The 21,390-nt window shown below is 36.5% G+C and overlaps 3 protein-coding genes across 3 annotated transcripts in view; 1 reads left to right on the forward strand and 2 right to left on the reverse strand.

The window, feature by feature from the left end:
• Rel (relish) overlaps positions 1–3,503 on the forward strand; it is a 52,055-nt gene extending 48,552 nt beyond the window's left edge. Inside the window, 1 exon segment of the mRNA NM_001102465.1 lies at positions 3,318–3,503. Within this exon segment, the coding sequence (NP_001095935.1) occupies positions 3,318–3,362 (45 nt within the window). The 3' untranslated portion in view covers positions 3,363–3,503.
• LOC119628934 (odorant receptor 13a-like) lies at positions 1,077–10,670 on the reverse strand. The gene is made up of 8 exons (XM_062670120.1): positions 10,480–10,670; positions 9,608–9,856; positions 8,334–8,602; positions 7,601–7,802; positions 6,447–6,546; positions 5,230–5,334; positions 4,287–4,448; positions 1,077–3,837 (listed from the first exon to the last, which is right to left on the reverse strand). The coding sequence occupies exons 1-8, from the start codon at positions 10,629–10,631 to the stop codon at positions 3,787–3,789; spliced, it is 1,290 nt and encodes a 429-aa protein (XP_062526104.1). The 5' UTR covers positions 10,632–10,670; the 3' UTR covers positions 1,077–3,786.
• Positions 10,671–20,220: 9,550 nt separating this feature from the next.
• LOC134199433 (histone-lysine N-methyltransferase SETMAR-like) lies at positions 20,221–21,144 on the reverse strand. Its single transcript, XM_062670277.1, has 2 exons — positions 20,950–21,144; positions 20,221–20,553 (listed from the first exon to the last, which is right to left on the reverse strand). The coding sequence occupies exons 1-2, from the start codon at positions 21,142–21,144 to the stop codon at positions 20,221–20,223; spliced, it is 528 nt and encodes a 175-aa protein (XP_062526261.1).
• Positions 21,145–21,390: the final 246 nt, after the last annotated feature.

Here is a 21,390-nt window from a genome sequence, read left to right on the forward strand (position 1 = left end):
TGATAATAATAGAAGACGGCTATGATTTATAAACGTTATTTAGTGTTTGAACCAGCATATATATTAAAGGTAAGTCTCTGTTGTTATTGATTTTAATGTATTTGATTAAATAAAAATACATGTAAAAATCTGTTGTTTTTGGGGATATTGGGGACGTCTTAGGTATAAATAACAACGAAAAAGGGGTCAATTGGGATGAGAATACGTGAAATGGAAACGACCTAAGTATAAATAGGTACAGGTTTGTAGGGTTGTCTATGTAGTTATAAAATATTTTTTAAATTTGTTGGTAAAAATCTGGTTTATTCGAAGCGAAATTGGGAATAAGTCTTTAGTTGAAATAGATAAGCAATTTAATATAAGTAAGTCGATTTTGCAGAGACATGTAACAAGATCAATGAAATCTCAAGGTGGACAAAAATGTCTAAGTAATACTTAATAAAATATTTAATATTTGTTCAGAGTGGGGGTATTCATCTGATTAATCCATGGAATAACCGACACACCTAATCTCTTAACCCAGATAGAAATATCAGCCCCTAAGTACTTACCAAGAACGGAGAAATATAAACCGTTTCTAAGAAAGCCCACTATATATGTATAAATAAATAAATAAATAAATATATATATTGTTGTTAATGTACTGTCGATTGCACCTATAATTGAGGTGATGTCTGCCATGTACTTTTGTCAGTTTTCATTTTTTTTATTGATGATCACTTTGTTGGTGCAACTAAATAAATAAATAAATTAAAACTATATATAAAAATAAAAGTAGTGCCAACCCTAGCAAATTTCTCATTTCGTCCCAATTAACCGCAATTTTCGGGTAAATAGGGATTAGACCTCTTTTTGCATTTTTTGCTTAAACTGGAATGCTAGTTGCATAATTTTAAATTAGACAACAAAGATGCCCCCAAGACTCAATCATTTTGATCCTGATATAGCATTATATACATCAACAACTACCTTAAAATTGCTCATAAAGTTGGAATTTGTCCCTAATCGCCCCATTTTACGGTACCTACAATATTAAGTGTATAATCTATGGTACCTACCGTATGTAATCAGTCCAATTTCAATTTTCAATTAATTTCATTTAATATTTTTGTGTACATATGTATCAATATTAATTTATAACCAAGTTCGCTAGGTGGTAACTGAACTACATACAAACCCTAAATCGTAGCTAAATATAAAGACCACGTTTCAAAGTTTAATTTGTCGTACATTACACTAATTCATTACATATTGGTTTGAAAATAAAACAAACATTTCTAACTTTAAAGTAATTTCAGCTAGAAATTATTTCTTCTAAATCATGTTTGTGGTATCTCCTCATATACGCCAGGAATGGAAATGTATGGCTACTCTGATTGCAAGATTTTCAAATAAACCCACATCATCCGAGGTTCTAACAGCCTATTTAACTCAGTGTAACGAACCACCTTGGACTTCTTATTTTGTAAAGGTGATATCCTGCAAACCATGTGCGATTTGAAATTTCAAAATTTAACAGCAATAAATAAATATTAAGTTATATAACACTATTTAGACATCTATTACAGTATAATAATATTCATTCTTTTCAGTACAGTTATGTGAAAGATGATCAGTTTGGAATGTCAAATTTTAATTGGAAGGTTGGTAATTCCAACTATCAAATATTAAGAACTGGTTGTTTTCCATATATAAAATATCACTGTTCTAGAAAAAAGGCAGAAGACTTAAATATGTCAGATAAATTTATGAGAATTATAAAGGTTGCAAATTTAGGTATGTAACTATAAAAATTTTTGTAGTTCAATTTATAAATACATTTTTTATATATTATTCATTACTATTAACTGAAGGCCCAACTTATGTTTATAGTGTTCAGTTTACGGTTCAGATTTTGTTTGCTTGAATTCATGTTGATTTTCATTCGATACTTACTACATATTAGTTAGTAGATATAAAATTTTTGGACATTGTTGAAAAAATGAATAAGGCACAAAAGTAATTTATAAACTTACAGTTGTAGTAAGTAGGCAGATGAGTCCCTGAGGTGATGTTGAGACCGCTTGTTTAGTTTTTTTATTTATTGCATAGATTTATAAATAATGTCATTGCACATCTGGTGCTAAGTACGTACCACCCGGCTATGGAATGAGTTCCCCTCCACAGTGTTTCCCAAGCTCTATCACATGTCCTTCTTCAAATGAGGCTTGTGGGGAGTATTAAGCGGTAGGCAGCGGTCTGCCCCTGGCATTGCTGAAGTCCATGGGCGACGGTAACCACTCACCATCAGGTGGGCCGTACGCCCGTCTGCCTACAAGAGCAATAAAAAAATAATAAAAAAATTGCTGCCAAAGCCCAGTGGTCACTGTGAATGCTACCATCATCTCAAGACCCTAAGTTTGAAGTTTCAATAGTGTGTGTTAAGAATAAATCTATATCAAGGGGTGAAAGGCTTTTTGGCTTAAGTGACATTTTTACAACTTTACATTTTTAAACTTTAAATGGCTAGGAGAGCTATTTAAAGTTTACAGTACTTAGCTTATTTGTAAATCACTTTTTTGTGTGCATTCTTCTTCCTATTCGTACACTCTTGACAGAGTTGTCGTTCGTTCTCTAGCAGGGAGCACCACGGCAACCTGTTGGTCGCCGCCGCCATCCGGCGCGTGCAGTTGGGGTTGACAATAGGGCCGGTGAAGGTAGCATTCCGATCTTCCCTTACTCCCTGTGTTACCCCTTGTGTGCATTAGGTATAAATAAACATGATAAACTAAACAAATTTATACTTAGAATTTTTTAATTTTAATTTTTTTTTATTGCTTAGATGGGTGGACGAGCTCACAGCCCACCTGGTGTTAAGTGGTTACTGGAGCCCATAGACATCTACAACGTAAATGCGCCACCCATCTTGAGATATAAGTTCTAAGGTAAATATAATTCTAAGGTAAGTATAGTTACAAGGGCTGCCTCACCCTACAAACCGAAACGCATTACTACTTCACGGCAGAAATAGGCAGGGTGGTGGTACCTACCCGCGCGGACTCACAATAGGTCCTACCACCAACGCAAATTATAATTTTGTTGGTTTGATTTTTATTACACGATGTTATTCCTTCACCCTGAAAGTCAATCGTGAACTTTTGTTGAGTACGTATTTCATTAGAAAAATTGGTACCCGCCTGAGATTCGAACATCGGTGCATCGCTCAACACGAATGCACCGGACGTCTTATCCTTTAGGCCACGTCGACTTCAAAACTTTCGACTTTTGTGTATCAGCCATGGCAATAGTGATCAATTTGGTAGTAAATTTTGTTTCAGGTATACCTTGTTTACTGTATGGCCTTGCAGCAACCCAGCTTATAAGGCATGAAGAACTTGTTCACACAAGCAAAGGGCCAGTACCAATATACTTTTTGCTTCCAGAAGATAAAGGATCTTTGCATTAAAACACCATACTGTAAACATTATTTATTAATTAAGAAAACTAAAGTGTGGTATAGTGCTTAAAAGATACTATTGTATAATAGCTACTAAATGTGGTTGTTTTTTTTTTCTATCTATCTACCAGTAGCCTTGATAGGCTATTCTGGCTTCACCATAACTTGTGGGCAAACCCTCTGCCGGAAAGAATCTTCTAACATCTTCATTACCAAAAGCAGTGCTGAATCTACCTCGAGATTGATATCACAACCTACTGAGAAGATCCAGAGAGAAATTCAATGGGTTATGTGCTTGAAACATTTACTGTGAATTAATATTTTCATTATAATGATTTTTTTTAAACTCCTCAACTATACTGTCTCAACATATTGAAGTACGAGTATGATGTGGTCATAATCTGAAAGATGAAAGTGTTTTATTAAACATGACAATTGGCAACTTAATACAGATATAGCCTAATGTAAGTAGATGTCTTTATACTGGCATCAAGTCATAAAATTGGTATTCACAATACCAATACATAATTTACTAATAATAATTTACTGTGTAAGACGGTGTAACACTAAACATGTAAGGTTCGTATTTATTTTTTACTAGTCGTTTGTCTTCTGATCCCATACGGGCTTGTACTGCCCCGGCTATTCCTCTCGTGAAGCTGTATCGCTTTCTGTTTGAAAGGTGGGGAGCCATTGCACTATAAAACTAACTCATGTCTCAAGGTGGGTGGCGCATTTACGTTATAGATGTCTATGGGCTCCAGTAACCACTTAACACCAGGTGGGCTGTGAGCTCGTCTACCCATCTAAGCAATAAAAAATAATAATACCCATACAAATTAAAAATTACCGAAGAAAATGTTTCTAGTTGAATACTTTGCAGTCCAGGGAATTTTATAGTGACTGGTTGCTGGGCTCTCAGCAAGACTATGATAATATCCTGTCGGATCATCCTACCTAGTGGAGTCTGGTGCCAGCCACTGTTCCAACATGCTTCGCCGACTCCAAACGCCTTTAAATGAAAAACTTTATTTTTATTGAAATTGTATTCATAAGCAGCTTCATATTACCTCGCATATCACTACCGGTCGGCGATTTCCTTCTAGCCCAAAAAAAATCAGCTAAAGCGTATCACGTTGCACTTTTTAAGGAGATTCAATAAAGTATTAAAAACGGCCCTCAGCTCGAAGTCTCACATTGTTATTAAATACCGACTCATAAATAATATGTTTATTATCTATGATACTGACTGATTTTTATTGCTCAGTAACGGGAGAAATGCAGGGACGTCTTAAACTAGGATGGGGCCCTTGGGTACACAAGAATTTGAGGCCCTTTTAGAAAGTAAAAAAAGCGAATTATAATAACATTTTTTTACTGAGTTTGAGACCATTTATTATAGGTAATCAAATACAGTATGATATAATATGTCATTAATGATATTAGAATGCTGCTGGATTTTTGGTTACGATTTCGATAACGGTTTCTTTCTGGATTTCTGTTGAGCAAAATCTTCTATCATAGTCATAGTATATGCCTTGTAAATACCTTCTGATTACTGATTTGTGAAAAAAGTGTAATGTGACCGACAAAAATGTTTTGAGAATAAACGTGTGAGAGAAATTGTCGGTCTTTCGGGCCCCCCTGAGAATGGGGGCCCTGGGCACGGGCCCCGTGTGCCCTTATGGTAAGGGCGGTATTGGAGAAATGGTGAATGATTTAAATAGCACAACTATCCATTTATGTCACAACCGGTTACGTTAGCTTAAATTCTGAATCAAATGAATGGTCACCTTATTCCTTAACAGAGTCCCAAGATAACAAGGTATCCACATTTGCAGGCACGCAGCAACTCCTAACATTGTAAATCTTATATCCAAGATGCCGTTTTCTAATTTCTGAAAAACATCAAACTCATCACTCATCATCATTTCGTTACTAACTTTTTAAAACCGGTAATTTGTGATTTAGAAATGTATATCAGAAATACATAATAAATTAACCTGGTTTCGTCAGTAGTAGGTACTCTTGATCGAAGAATAATAATTGCAAAATGTGATTTTTTTTTTATTGCCTTTGTAGGCTGACGAGCATACGGTCCACCTGATGGTAAGTGGTCACCGTCGCTCATGGACGTCAGCAATGCCAGGGGCAGAGCCAAGCCGCTGCCTACCATAGATGTGATGTGATACGATTAGCAATACAGCCCTATAGCAGAACTCTTTGCTCAAACGTAAAGTATTGCAAATTATTGATCTCGTGTTTCAAATCTTAAGCCAACGTACTTAGTGGTTTTCTCTAATGTATGGACTCCGGTTGCATTCAAAATCCTGTTAATCGCTCATTCAAAAAACTCCCAATTATTATGTTGTGAAATCGGATTATGGATGTTAAGTTAGGTCAGCGTTACCATAATTATGATAAGAATGATGAATTACTCATGAATGACTTTGTCCGTTGAAGTCGTCGTGGCCTAATGGATAAGACGTCCGGTGCATTCGTATCTAGTGATGCACCGGTGTGCGAATTCCGCAAGCGGGTACCAATTTTTCTAATGAAAAACGTACTTAACAAATGTTCATGATTGACTTCCACGGTGAAGGAATAACACCGTGTAATAAAAATCAAACCCGCAAAATTATAATTTGCGTAATTACTGGTGGTAGGACTTCTTGTGAGTTCGCACGGGTAGGTACCACCACCCCGCCTATTTCTGCCGTGAAGCACTAATGCGTTTCGGTTTTAAGGCTGGTGTAGCCGTTGTAACTATACTGAGACCTTAGAACTTATACTTCCAGATGGGTGGCGCCTTTACGTTAATGATGTCTATGGGCTCCAGTAACCACTTAACACCCGGTGGGCTGTGAGCTCGTCCACCCAAAAAAGCAATAAAATAAAATAAAATAAACAATATAGTCTCACCCTTCCTTTGCAGAAATAGGCAGGACGATTTAATCATCCCTATTAATGATGGTACCTACTAAAATAAAATAATATGTAGGTACTCTACCTGTGTAATTTGGATGGCAATTAGACAAATCGCAATGGAAGTGAACATTACTTGGTAAGCCAAAGGTGGACCATAAATAGAAGACACCGCTTCGACTGCTCTGTAGCATAATATTTATATCACATTAGACATTCGAATAACCAGTCCTTTTGAGGATTACCTCCGTGTAGTAGGTGCTGTTAACAGAACTTCAATAATTGTATCCAAAGTGTTTGTAAGTTACTTACTAAGCACTAAGCTAGTTTGTAGCCTGGATGTAAGTATCTAGATGGTGGTAGGTATCTTTAGCACAGGATACCTTTTATCGTGGTAAATGAAAAAAGGCGGGCAACGCCGGGCTTGTTTGGTATACCTAGGAAATGCGATTACAACTACTATAACCTACGATATATTATAACCTACGATCTACAAATCGACTGGTAGCTTTTGATCACGGAGTGACAAAATGAAAGCTTGTAAAACGTGGTGCATGTCTAACACGAGAGAATTAGAATATGCTAGGATTTCCGGTAGGTACATTATAACCAGATATTTTTTTTTCCCTCTCTAACCTGATATGCTTGGTATTTCTCTACGAGACCGAATCAGAAATGAGGAGATCCGTAGAAGAACCAAAGTTGACGACTTGGGACGGCCACTTAGCAGATAGTCACGTCGGATGCAGGTGGCAACGGACTGGTCTATATGAGCAGTGTACAGGGGACAGACTGAGATGATGAGATGATGAAGCCTTGAGAGACTATGTCAGCGTAACCTAACATGTACGTGAGCTCACGGGGCTCAAACTTGACGTCGTTGCTAACACTAACCCTAGCAAGAGCAGCGCATCGCAAAATCTACCACCGGATCAGAAAAGCGACCCACTGAGAAGATCCGGCGAGAAACTCAGTGGGCTGTGTCTGTGGATTAATTTACTCGCCGAGCCCTTCGTCGCAAACGACGGGTTCTACGACAACGATGACCGGCGGATGATACTAATTTAATTATACATTTAAATATGTTCCTACTTTTACAAGTATTAATCGCTCAGATACAAATCAAAGAAACCAATTTCTATAATGAAAAATAATTAGATTTCTATCATTAAAAGACAAATGTAGATCTTGGGCAATCATTTAAAATTAAATTCAACATAAACAATTAAATGAGTTTACTTGAACACAGATATGTGCCACGTTACGACCCTCTTCATCCTTCCATTTAGGATTTTCTGAACTTCAATCCTACGAGTATCACGGTGCGGTAATAGGGCAACGGATTCGTCAATATCGTCAAATATCGCTTCTAAATCAAGTTTAATCATGTGGAGTATGTAATAAAAATGCAAAAGTATGTGAAACAATGTGTAGATGTAAACTGAAAATTAGAGATTAAACATTATTTTTGAACAAAATCGTTAATCGCATACCTACTTACATAATTAATACGCCATATTGAAATTGTTCTCAGAAACGAGCAAACCACGTGCAAAAATAAATTTACCAACTAAAATGTTTTGTAATGCACTCAAATTTATGAAAAATTCAGATAGGTACGCTGGCACGTGGAATCTATGTTTACGTAAGAATTATGGTTTCACGAAATAACTTCTTTGATCGTATGTGCTCTGTTTAACATAATACTTAAAAGTACCTACATAGTGTTTTTTTAAGAGTTTTATGAGGTTCTTTGAAGTTCTTTCGTTTTTTTTTTTGGTTTATCGAAATTAACCGTTCGCTATTTCATCTTTAGGGTGTACCTACTGGAAGAGATTTCATTAGACAAAAGTCTTTCTACAGATTTTACTTTTATAATAAGTACATTAATTTTGTAAAATGACAAAATCCAATAATTTATTCTCGTTTTGGTATCACAAGCAGTCTATTAATACCTAATATAATAACTTACCACAAAACGTTTGAAGGAATATCAAGCAATAATTAATTTCCAAAATTAAAAATATTTCATAAATGGGTGTACTATAACCGTCCAATTTGGGCAACCATATCGGAAACACTAGTGGCCTAGTCGTATCCTCGTCCAGTGAAGGAAATAGACTCTGGTACATTAGAACAAAAACTGGGAACATGAAAAAAGTACCGCACACGATACAACAAAATATTAACCACGCATTGTAAAATTTCCAAATTATTAGTTGCCCTTCTAAGAATGAGTTACTGAAAAAAAAAAATTATAATTAATAAAACCAAGTCTTGTATGTGTGCCTAGGCCTCCACAGACTATCTTACAGTGAAGAGAGGACAGCCGGATGAAAATTTATTAATAAAATTAAAAGTACCCCCAATGTATAGAAAAAATGATGTCGCTAATCTAAGCGTAGCGTGTAATTAAAAGAATCTCAAAAATAATATCGTGTAATGGCAATGACGATAATCGCTAACACCTCAAGATTTATAATATATGTAGGTATATAATACAATGGATAAAATGATAAGTAATGCGTTGGATGCAAGCAGCGCAGGACCGATCTTTGTGGCGAGGCTTGAAGGAGGCCTATGTCCAGTAGTGGATATCGGGTGCCTGTGGGCTGATAGAATAGAATAATATCTAAAACATTTTCTCTTTTGTTTTGTTGGTGACTTAAAAAAAAACGTGACTGTGGCTATATTTTTCGCTTGAAAACACAAGTTTCGCCTTTATACACATTTAAAAAAAATGGGTTAACTGCGGAGAAAACGGTCATGTGAAAAAACTGTTTAGTCTTTTTCGATTTAAATTCAGATTCCTTCAAATAACATAGATACTTCCAACTATGGTTCGCTGTTGACGCTTATGTTGTAGTATCTATGAGGTGCGCCCTTATGCGCGCTCACCTTAGGGACTCTTAGTTAAGTTAGTGATCCCGATTTCTATACCATCGAATCCAGGTATGATCACGTATGATTCCTGGCCAGAGTAAGTATCTTTTTTGATTACATCTAGTAGGTATTAGGGATCTGGGTACCTACTTAAACGTTCTTGTATAGATTTGTGTTACTAGTATTCATAAAAAAAAGAAAATCCACGACGACATAGTGTAGAAACTCATTAAAAAAACTAGATAGGACTAGAAACGATTAAAGACTCTTTGAAGGCTTGCATTCTGGGACGTCAAAATAAATGACATATACCGGCCTCTGTCAAATATTTAGGCTAATAAAAATACTTCAAAACCATCATACCGATATTTGCTTTCTAAACGGCGTATATAAATGAAAGTTTCATTCATATTTTCGATCAAGTCTAAGATATTATCTTTGTTTTTGAGCACACTTAAACTGACTACAGGCATCGTCCCCAGCAGGACAAAACAACAGAAGCATTCTGTAGCGAATGAGTAGTCTTTAGTAGTGAGGCCATGATATATGAACATCGATTCCAAACAAACAGCTAGCATGCATAACAAAATAGATCCTCCAGGCCAAATTAATCTGAAAAACATTATTAATGTTATTGATATCTTTGATGTCCGTAATAAAATGTTTTAGATATACTGTTACGCACTAGGTCTAGGGATAAATAAAAATTTCAGCGCAGTACAAATAATAACTCAATTTAATTATTACTACACTGAAGGTAGACTTCACTATCACACATCATTTCGGAACTTCCCGTTCCACTATCGGTGCTGTTAGCCATTCCAAGCATTAGTCACCATTCTCGTCGAACTAACTCGCAGACACAGCCCACTGAGTTTCTCGCTGGATCTTTTCAGTGGGTCGCGATTCCGATCGAGTGGTATATTCAGCGAAGCACTACTCTTGCTAGGTCTAGTGTTAGCTGTCTCCAGGCTGAGACCCGTGAGCTCGCCTACACATCCGGTGAAGCCAGTTATACTTTTATTTAGTTTAATTTAGTTAGTAAATTAAAAAAAAACATGATTCACTTCTTTCGTTTCACTTCAGGTGACCGTTCGCTGTTTCAACTTATTACTAAGTCCTTTCATGTCGTTACTGCAACGCTTTTATAGTTTAGGTAATTTAAAAATGTCTAATACTCCAGCTACAATCAGTGGCCATATGTTATAAGTTAAAATTACTAAGATAAAAATTACCTGATACGAGAGTTGCGGTTATTAAAAAATATACCATTTACAATAAGTAAAATACGTAGTTGTGGATGGAAATTGTATAAATTGATGTCGGGCCTCTCGAAATCGAAATAATCCTTTTCAATAAAACCCTTTAAACGCCTCAAATAGGACATGTTGCGAAACAACTCGCGAACAGAAAATCTTGATTCCTATTGACCACAATTACGAATTACCGGTCCGTTTTAAGTGGGTAATCATTGTGCATTTAGTTGGATTATCTATAATTGGTGCATTAGCATCTACTTATGTTATTTCGTTTTTTTTTTTGGATATATTCCAAATTTTAAATTTTGCTATTGAATACGAAATAGAAAATTATAGAGGTTATTATGAACTCTTCTAATTTTTACCGAGAATTATAATACCTATAAGTACTTACATATATTTCGGTACAAATATTCACTAATCGAGACTTCAAACCCAAGTCTCATGGTGGAAGTGACAAGACCTCACGACGCCTGTGAGCTCCACGTGGGCTTATGATAAGTCTCTTGCTAAGTTTTTCTAAGAGGGCGCGAGTTCGTTCCGGTGATAGGTAGCAGATGCACTCTTGAAGCAAATCTTTTTAGGACTCCGTTTGAAGTCCGCTCCTCCTGCTTGAGCCCTCGGACTCGCCCACCCATTCTAGTTGAGTGGCAAAGTCTCTGGACCAATTAAAATCCTTCTATTACAAAAAAAAACACGACCACAATTACTGACACCTCATCACTTAGATGTACGAAATTTATTTTGTTATGAATTTTTTTTAATTGCTCGGAAAATACTTTTTCCTTAAAAAATCAAAGCCCTATAGCTTATCTTCAAGCAACAACTAAACATACTTATTTAAAATTTTCAAAATATAATAAAATCGGTTGCCAAACAGAGGAAAAAAGGTACTGGCTGAAGTTTTTTGTCCGTACATTTATATTTTTATTAAAATTTTCATTTAACTGATATTAATTTATGCAGCTTTTTTTTGGTGACGCATGACGCAATAGTTATGTGCCTACATTTGGAATCTAAATTATTCTATTAGACATGCATGTATGCCGCCGACATTTCATTCCAGAAAATTTACATTACTTGTTTGAGACATTCACGAACACGATGATCAAGATATCTGAAGTTATCTATTTTATTAATGTAATTTATAACATTTGGTAGGTCGTAATGGTAGAAATAGTAAAACAATGATTCATTTACATTAATGAAATACAATACTATTTTAAATAGAAACATTAATGTGGTTTAAAAGTTTTTTTAATTGCAATTGTAGGCAGACGAGCATACAGCCTACCTGATGGTGAGTGGTTCCCATTGTTCATGGCCATCAGCAATGCTAGAGGCCGAGCTACGATGGTTCTTAGTGCTGTTTAAATTTAAAAAAAGTGTTGTAGCCTTCGTCTGAACGAATAGGATGATTTTAACAATCAACAATTTAATTATGTAAAGACTATAGTGAGCACATTTAAAACGATATAGTTTTGCGCTACGACTGATAAAATAACGTCATCTTAAGATATATTAAGATAAACTAAAGCAAAGTGTAACCAGTTAAAAATACGAATTTTTAAAAAAAAAAAATTTGCTTGGGTGGGTGGACGAGCTCACAGCCCACCTGGTGTTAAGTAGTTACTGGAGCCCATAGACATCTACAACGTAAATGCGCCACCCACCTTGAGATATAAGTTCTAAGATCTAAGTATAGCTACAACGGCTGCCCTACCCTTCAGACCGAAACGCATTACTGCTGCAGAAATAGGCAGGGTGGTGGTACCTACCCGTGCGGACTCACAAGAGGTCCTACCACCTGTAATTACGCGAATTATATTTTTGCGTGTTTGATTTTTATTACACGATGTTATTTTCCTTCACCGTGGAAGTCAATTGTGAACATTTGTTAAGTACGTATTTCATTTAAAAAATTGGTACCTGCCAGCGGGATTCGAACACCGGTGCATCGCTACATACGAATGCACCGGACGCCTTATCCTTTAGGCCACCACGACTTCAAACTAATTATGAAAGCCTGTCCTCGAAGGGTGAAGAATACTCATCTCATAGTATGTGTAATCAGCAATCAGCGTCACTAGTGGACAAGTAAAATGCCATCCTGCCAAGACGCTGGATATCGTTGAGGACTCTTTTCAAACCTCCTTTAAATATAGACATAGCGTTTAGTTAACACCGCGGACAGAGGTTCATGTCATACCGTTACTAAAAGTGAGTATGATAAATCATCGGTTGCTTTTCAAAGTCTAAACCGCTACTCTGTTAGTCCAGCTTCATCGAGATCACAATCAGTGCAATAACCTCAATATCGTCAAGAATAAATCCAACATTCAGTTATGCAGGTATGAATAAAGCATTTCTGTGCTCCAAGTAATTGGTCTCATTTGAAACGCCCCAACGGAGAATTTGAACTAAAATGAAACTAATGAAAAATTGGTTTTTAAGCATTTATTAAATAAATACGTCTTTAATCTATAAGATAAAGAAGACACTTAGTTTTATAGAAATATCAAATAATCTCGACAAACAAAACTCACATTAGGGACACAGCTACAATGATTTTGACTAGTTTTACCGCAAACAAATATCCATTAGCTTACAAAGAGTAAATATACCTACTTAAGTGCTTGTAAAGTACCAGACCGTTATGAAATCTTGTGCTTACAAAAAATTGGCGCTGCCCACTGCACATAATTCAGCTAACTGTTGACACGGTGCTATGGTCAAACTAGAAAGGTTTCGGTATTTGCTGACCGAATAAGTTCGTATTTCTTGTTGTCGTAACTTCTTCGAACGCACTTTTACTGAACTATACCTTACAGCTTAACGTTCAGGGCTTTGAATTAATTACATAATTACAAAAGAACTACCCGGTGGGCGCTTAATACCTACTACTTAAATGAAAATGGAAACTATAATCGGAAAGCTTGTACACTGCATTAAGCAGTAAACATGAAAAGGCAATAACCTATATGATCTATGAACTTCTAAGTGTAGGTACCTACTTATTGATATCATTTTGTAAATAAGACAACATATCAAATTAAAAATCGACTACTATTACATTATTACAATACTTTACATTACATGTAATTTTACTTTACTTTATTAATACATTTAATTTTATATTACATTATTACAACACAAAAACTGTAAAAATAAAGAAACTAAACTTAAAGTGTATTTTCCATATAAATTCGTTCACATTTCTACATTGTTGTTGTTTTATTGATATTTGACATTAATTCGAACTGCTTTTCAAACAGTGCAAGCGCTGAAAAAGTTAACATTATAGGAAGTCCACTTTCTTTACAGCAATAAAAAGGGGCATTGTGGGGTAGTTCTGTTATGTTTCGCGGATGTCGCAGGAGGGGATTAAGGGACTTATTCTGGCTATAATTTTATGCCAGAATGAGCATTTCCATGGAGGGACCAGGAGGGACGCCGGACGCCAGCTAAGCGGCCAGTAGTAAAATTCTTGTTAAATCCTTATGCAACATATCTACGCCGCCGACCCCATCTAATGTGAGACAAGGACAAGAAGAAGAAGAATAAACTTTACCCTTTATTTTAAAAAATACCATCGACAGTAACAAGGCGCAAAGCAGTAGGTATAATAAGAGAAGGGAAGACTCATAGTGGCGACCGTTCAAACCTACCGTTCTACAAAGTTACATTCATGGCAGTAGACATGGTGCTTGGAGTCCAGTGGCGTGGTGTTAGTAAGGGAAGTGTTTGTTTTCCAAAAACATATTTATAAACTTCTTTTTACACTCGATAAACGGGAAATAAAAGTAAACCTTTTGACTTGTTTTTCGCCTACAACAAATGAATAGGTTGTCCTGGCCAGGTCACAATTTATTATAATAGAATGCCAAGCGCTATTTTTGGATTTTAGCTTTGAAAATATTAAAATCATAAATGCCTTAATAGCAATAGCTTATAATTCATAGCAGCTTGAGGCGTGTAGGTATCTGTCTCACTCTACTTTGACTTTGACTTTTATCAGTATTGAGTTGATTTTGTAGAGCTATTGTCAACAATTTAGAGAAGGATCTGGTATCCGGCACAGTACAATAAAGTATGCGAGTCTTTTCTAGAAATGACTATATTTCTGAATTTACTTAATAAGAAGAAGAAGGCTAAGAGGCAGAAGTTCAACGACCAGGTCGGACCAGATAATATCTACCCTCAACACGATTGTCCACGCAGCCGAGAATGGACTGAGTTGGGCAAAACATTCCACGAGTGAGTCATTCGCAGAAGCCACGACCCTGAGAGGAAACGTCAGAGGATTATTGAGAAGGAAGAAGGGTCACGACGAAAAGTTGCCAGGATTAAGTAGTCACCAAGAAAGAGTAATTTTTCATTGCCAAGTTGCGTCATAAATCACAGTTGCATATACCTAGTCAGGTCATAAATTCTGTCACATGTTTAATGTAAAATAATTGAAACAAGTTTATTCATTATGTAACCATTCATATACCAAAATGAACTTAACAAAACATAGATTCTTATGACACTAAAGTTTATTCAAAATGACCTCCGTGATTTTGAATACAGGCCTTCAATCTGCGCGGCCAGTCGTCTATCGCAGCACGAACGAGGTCCATGTCAATATCGGCGGCTGCCTTAATCAAGGATGTCTTGAGTGACTCCAAATTGGGATGAGGCTTTGAGCACGACTTTTCCTCCAAGTGTTGCCATATCTTGTAATCTAACGGATTCAAATCTGGACTGGAGGAGGGCCAGTCTTCGTGCCGGATGAAGTCGATTTCACGCGCCAACAGCCAGTCTTGTGTGCTCTTCGCTCTATGAGCTAGCGCTGAATCTTGTTGGAATACCCAGTGCCTGTTATTGAACATGGTATGAGAAACAGGTTCCACAAGGTTCGTCAGGACTGTATTTTGATACACAACTGCATTCGTTTTTACACCTTTCTCACAAAAATGTACCTCTGTTAAGCCCCAATAAGAAACTCCCAACCATACCATGAGCGAGGATGGAAAATGACCTCATTGGACACGCGCAATACGGTTACTCGCTTCTTCACTACTGTGTGCGTACACCTTATCATTTTGTTTGTTGTAGCTCTCTTCTACGGTAAAAATTTTTTCATCCGAAAAAAGAATTTCCCGATATTTTTTTCCCGCGTACCGCTTCAACAAAGCGCGGCATCTCTTCAGTCTCAGGTCCATTAGACGAGCATTCAAACGATGTCCTGTTTTTCTTCGATATGCCCGAAGCCCTAAGTCTTCATTTAACACTCTTTTCACCGTGGTTCTGCTTAACCCCGTCTGAAGGGCCAACAGTTCTGCTTACGTTTGGGATTTCTTTGAATTCGCGCCTTCAGTTTTTATCACTGCTGGAGTCCTAACAGACCGAGGGCGACCACTTCTTGACCTGTCATCTACACTAGAGTCTTCATTGTATCGTTTGATGGTACGATAAACGAATCTTTTGGTTATATTCAAAGTTTTCAGTATGTTAAAAATTTGAATTGGCGCGTAACCGCAACGATGCAACGCAATAACTGCAACACGGTCTTCTTTAAGCGTCCACTCCATATTTAAAAATGAGTAAAATTCTAAAAGTATACATTTTTATTTTCATGAACAATTCGAAATTCGAATTCAATAAACATTTTTGTGGCCAGCATTCTAAAAGAAAAGTTTTTACTGTGTGACAATGCTTATGACCTGACTAGTTATAAATATGTACATACATTACATAATAATACTTTCGTTTGAGGAATGATATCGCTATAACCTACTTGAATGACCTCTGCTAATTACGAGATAAGAAGATAAGGTAATCTTGAAGAGAAATAGATAATGTACAATCAAAATCATTAGCAACTTTATTCTTGTTATTTTACATCTATATACTAATACGTAAAGCAAAAACTTTGTACCCCTTTTTTACGAAAATTGCGCGGACGGAGGAGTATCAAGTTTCTCACACTTATAGCGAATATAGAGAAGGAGTGTACAATGCTAATAATTTTTTTTAAATAATGCATAAAAGATACTTTAAGTCAATAAAGAAAACATTACACACACTACCATGTATTTGACATAACACATTATATAAAAATATATCTTTGTTTACTGTCAATTGGGAAACTTTTGTTATTGTTCAAAGTCTGTGGTCGAATTGAAAATAGATTAATATTGTTTGTCTTTAATATTATTGATCTATAGTGCAGTTTTGGCGAATACTGTGATTAAATTGCCGAATTATAATAGTGTTTGACAATAGAACCATAATAATTTTTAAACATATTTTAATTTCATATAATTATAGTCGAATTTCGACTACTGCGGGGTCACTCAGTAGTTTAAATAAAATGTTGAATATATTGTTTGTCAGCAGCTGTTAACAATTTCAAAGTTGGTTGTTTTCGTTTATGACCGCGTCGACCTCGTCCAGTATGCTAATTCCCAATCTACAACAGGTAAATGTCCTTCTGAGTAGTTCAAAGTTACTTATAATGTAGGAAAAACAGACTTTGCTTGTATATACAAGCAGGTATATACAAGCAGGATATCACTGGTGTGCTTGTATATCACTGGTGGTAGGACCTCTTGGGAGTCCGCACGGGTAGGTACCACCACCCCGCCTATTTCCGCCGTGAAGCAGTAATGCGTTTCGGTTCGAAGGGTGGGGTAGCCGTTGTAACTATACTGAGACCTTAGAACTTATATCTCGAGGTGGGTGGCGCATTTACGTTGTAGATGTCTATGGGCTCCAGTAACCACTTAACATCAGGTGGGCTGTGAGCTCGTCCACACATCTAAGCAATAAAAATAAAAATAAATGTTGATTTTGAATGTAGACCTGCATTCCCAATGTTCCTTGCTGGATGTCTTGTTATTCTCTTCAATGGAACGATTTGGCTCGTATTTACAGGTTTATTAAAAGATAAAAACTGAAGAACAAATAATAATGAAGTGCAATATGAGTGTAGTAGATAATGTAATCGTTAAAGATGTGTATGCGTTCGCGATCGCTCGATGAAGTGAAGCTCGGTGGTGGGCGAGAATAAAAACTTGTTTGGAGGGGGATTTAGAGATCCTTAACACCCAATCTCACATTGTAAGCTGACAGGACTGTGGTGCAATGCGGTCTTTACACCAAAAATAGATAATTGTAGATTAAGGATAGTATCGAAATCATCATCATCCATAACAATGATAGTAATAACTTAGGCACTGCCCTGGGTACAGCATTGGGTATTTATTGCCTTCCTTGGGTACCTAGCTCATGCTAGAAATAAAACTAATATTTTTTCACCTCAGCAGCTCAAACATGCCGCTTTTTCTGTGAGACAACAGTGAACAAAATGCGATTTTGAATCAAAGTAGCGTTGTGGGTCTTTACTGGTGGTAGGACCCCTTGTGAGTCCGCGCGGGTAGGTACCACCACCCCACCTATTTCTGCCGTGAAGCAGTAATGTGTTTCGGTTTGAAGGGTGGGGCAGCCGTTGTAACTATACTGAGACCTTAGAACTTATCTCAAGGTGGGTGGCGCATTTACGTTATAGATGCCTATGGGCTCCAGTAATCACTTAACACCAGGTGGGCTGTGAGCTCTTCCACCCATTTAAGCAATAAAAAACAAAAATAGTAGCTTTTTCATTTTTCAATCTTCAGTGCCACGAATTGACATTGTTCAGCTATAAATTTGAAACATTCGAATTTTACTGTGCTGTCTTTTTAACATGCATATAAAAAAGCGAGTGAAAAAAATAAACCTCTTCGAAATTCGATTTTGGAATTCGATCGGAAAAAAAACACGTTCGGAAACGCGTAATACCCTAAGATTTAAAGATATTTGTAATAAATAAATTACGTTTTTTTTTAAATGTTATTGTTTATATGTTTAATTTATTATTGGATTTTAATAAAAATAAGTCTAATTAATAGTATAAAATTGGTAGTTAGCCAATACATTTTTATTTGGAATTTCAACATAGATACATTTGAAAAATAAATGTCAGGGACGCGGTATCAAAACGCAATTTAAAAAAATAGAGGGAATAAAAAATTCGCTGATGCTGATAGGTAGCGTATAGCGTAACGTGTTAAACGTTATTTAACAATCTATTCCTGTTCATTTCTATGTCTCCTAAGTAATAAGTAGGTATTATGTGTTCTTACTGCTGAGGTGAAAAGTTATGTGTGCTACACGAGAGCAAAGTTTTTAGCATCTCATGCTGTTGAGTCCTTCACTACGCTCAGGATTTTAACTTTGAGTCACTCGCTACGCTGGTGAATCAATCATAGAATCCTTCGCTGGCTCGGGACTCAAAATTAGCACTCGAAACAAAAAACAACTTTGCTCTCTTGTTGCACAAATAACTATTTTTTTAATCCTTTTTCAATAACATGCATTTGAATATAATCGTTGTACAGATATAGTTTTATTGCTTGCGTTTTAATGCCCCAAAAGTTGTTTTCCGAAAAAAGAACTTGATTGGTTTCTAATTTCTGTTTAGGATAACAAGTTCTAAGTTTTTAAGACGGAAAACATAAAATTCGATAAATTAATTTACTTTACAATGTTTTAGTGATGTGGTGTCTCTTATTTTATGTGTCTTATTTGGCCATTTTCGTTATGTTTAACATGCTTCGCTCTGAGCCTCTTTGACATGTATTGATTTTATTCATGACTCGTGTAGAGAATTTCCAGGTCTGACTTCCATAAGCTAAGCTCGGTAGTAAACATGAGTTCATAGATTTTGCTTTGAGAGTTATTGGTAAGTTTTTTTTCAAATATTTCTTTTAGGGTCCAGTGCTTATTCCGGTTTGTTGGATCCTTTTCCCTACTTCCATGATGTTGCTGTTTATTTCGAGCCTTATTCTACATATTCTAGGGAGTTACTGTTAACAGTTATGGGTCTCATCTATGTATAAGTCATTATCTTTGTCTTCGTTAAATTAATTTCCAAACTAGGTAGGCAGCGGCTTGGCTCTGCCCCTGGCATTGCTGAAGTCCATGGGCGACGGTAACCACTCACCATCAGGTGGGCCGTATGATCGTCTGCCTACAAGGGCAATAAAAAAAAAACTTTCAGACTCGCTTGTTGTAGTGTCTATCATATTTTGCATCGTTGGCTGCTTCTGAGAGGACATCAGGTCGTCAGCGAACCTCAGATGAGTTAATTGGGCGCCTTTTTTATACAGTCCCGTTTTACTCAAATCCAGCTTGTTGATGATGTTTTCGAGAATGACTATAAAAACAGTACGTGAAAGCGGGTCCCCTTGTCTTACTTCTCTTTCCATGTGGGGCCTTTATTCTTCCTTTGTTATTATTGTATATACTTTAATCGCATTTACGTATTTATCTAGCTCATGTTCTTTTAAGCTTTCCCATATACTTGCGTGTGTGACCGAATCGAACGTTTTTTAATAGTCAATAAAAGTTATGTAAAGAGGTCTCATCATATTTACTCTTCATATTTCTTTATAATTAACTTAATGGTGTGGATGTAGTCGATAGCAGAGTAATCTTTTCTGAAGCCTGCTTATTCTACAGGTTGTTTTGCTTCTACAAGTATTATCGGACTTATAATCGATGAAAATAGGTTGAATATACGAGTATTAATTAGGTCCTTACATATGAAATTGGCGAGGATGTAATATTTTTTTTGTTAAATATATTTAATTAATCAAGGTATGCACCTTTATTATCTATGCACTTTTGTCATCCCATAAGTAGTTCCTTGATCCCTTTACTAAAAAAACCATGGGGGCGAGAGTCAATAAACTCTTTGAAGGCGGTTTGGACTGCCGCATCGAATTTGAGATTTTTTCCTTGTAAGAAGTTGTCCAAATTCCGGAAAAAATGGTAATCTGTTCGAACAAAGTCCAGAGCGTACGGTGGATGTCGCAGACATTCCAATTGTGGCTCATCTAACTTAGTGCTTGTTTGTTGTGCAGGGTGTGGTCTTGCGTTGTCGTGAAGCAGCAGTGGCCTAGAGTGATTGACCAATCTCGGTTGTTTAGCAGCTAGTTCTTCCTTCATGGTTTGCAGTTGCTGATGATCGATATCTGCCGTAATCGTTTAGCCAGATTTTAGAAACCTGTAGGGAACGACACCGATGCTGGTCCACCAAACACTAACAAGTAATTTTTTCTGAATCAATTTTCGTTTAGGGCAGGGTTTGGACGTCTTATCCGTTAGGCCACGACGACTATCAAAACTACTCCAGGTTTCCGCCATTGCGACGAGCGCTTCTGATTATCGTACAGTATCCATTTTTCATCACAATTCGATTTAAAATCTCTTCATTATTGTGTCGGTTGAGCAAAATATCACAGCAGTCGACGCGTGTTTGCAAATTCGATTCACTCAATTCATGACATACCCATCGTTCAAGTTTTTTTACTTTCCGGTTTGCTCCAAGTGCATTAATTCAGTTTTATTACTTACCCCGAAGCCTGCAGCTGCAGCTGAAGTGTTTTGTGATGAATCCATTTCCACAATAGCCCTTAATTCTTCATTTTCCACTTTGGTCTCCGGCCGTCCACAGGGTTGCATCTGAAGGTCGATATTTTCAGAACGAAAACGTTGAAACCAAAAACGTACCGACCGTGCTTTCTTTTGCGATACCAACGCCGTACACATTATTAATCCTTCGAGCTGTTTCTACAGCACTGATGCCCCGGTAGAACTCGTATTCATAAATACACCTTAACCCGCTGGGAAGACGATCTGAAAAGATCAGCTAGCATAAACCGGCACTTCATAGCACAAGACAGACAAAAATGCGCATCTTTGGAGGAGGCCTTTACCCAAAGCGGGATTTCTTGTTAATTTATAATTATTTTAATACGTACAAGTATTACTAAAATAATTTAAGCTAACATAATA

The sequence above is a fragment of the Bombyx mori genome, chromosome 9 (assembly GCF_030269925.1).
Source record: "Bombyx mori chromosome 9, ASM3026992v2".
NCBI lineage: Eukaryota > Metazoa > Arthropoda > Insecta > Lepidoptera > Bombycidae > Bombyx > Bombyx mori.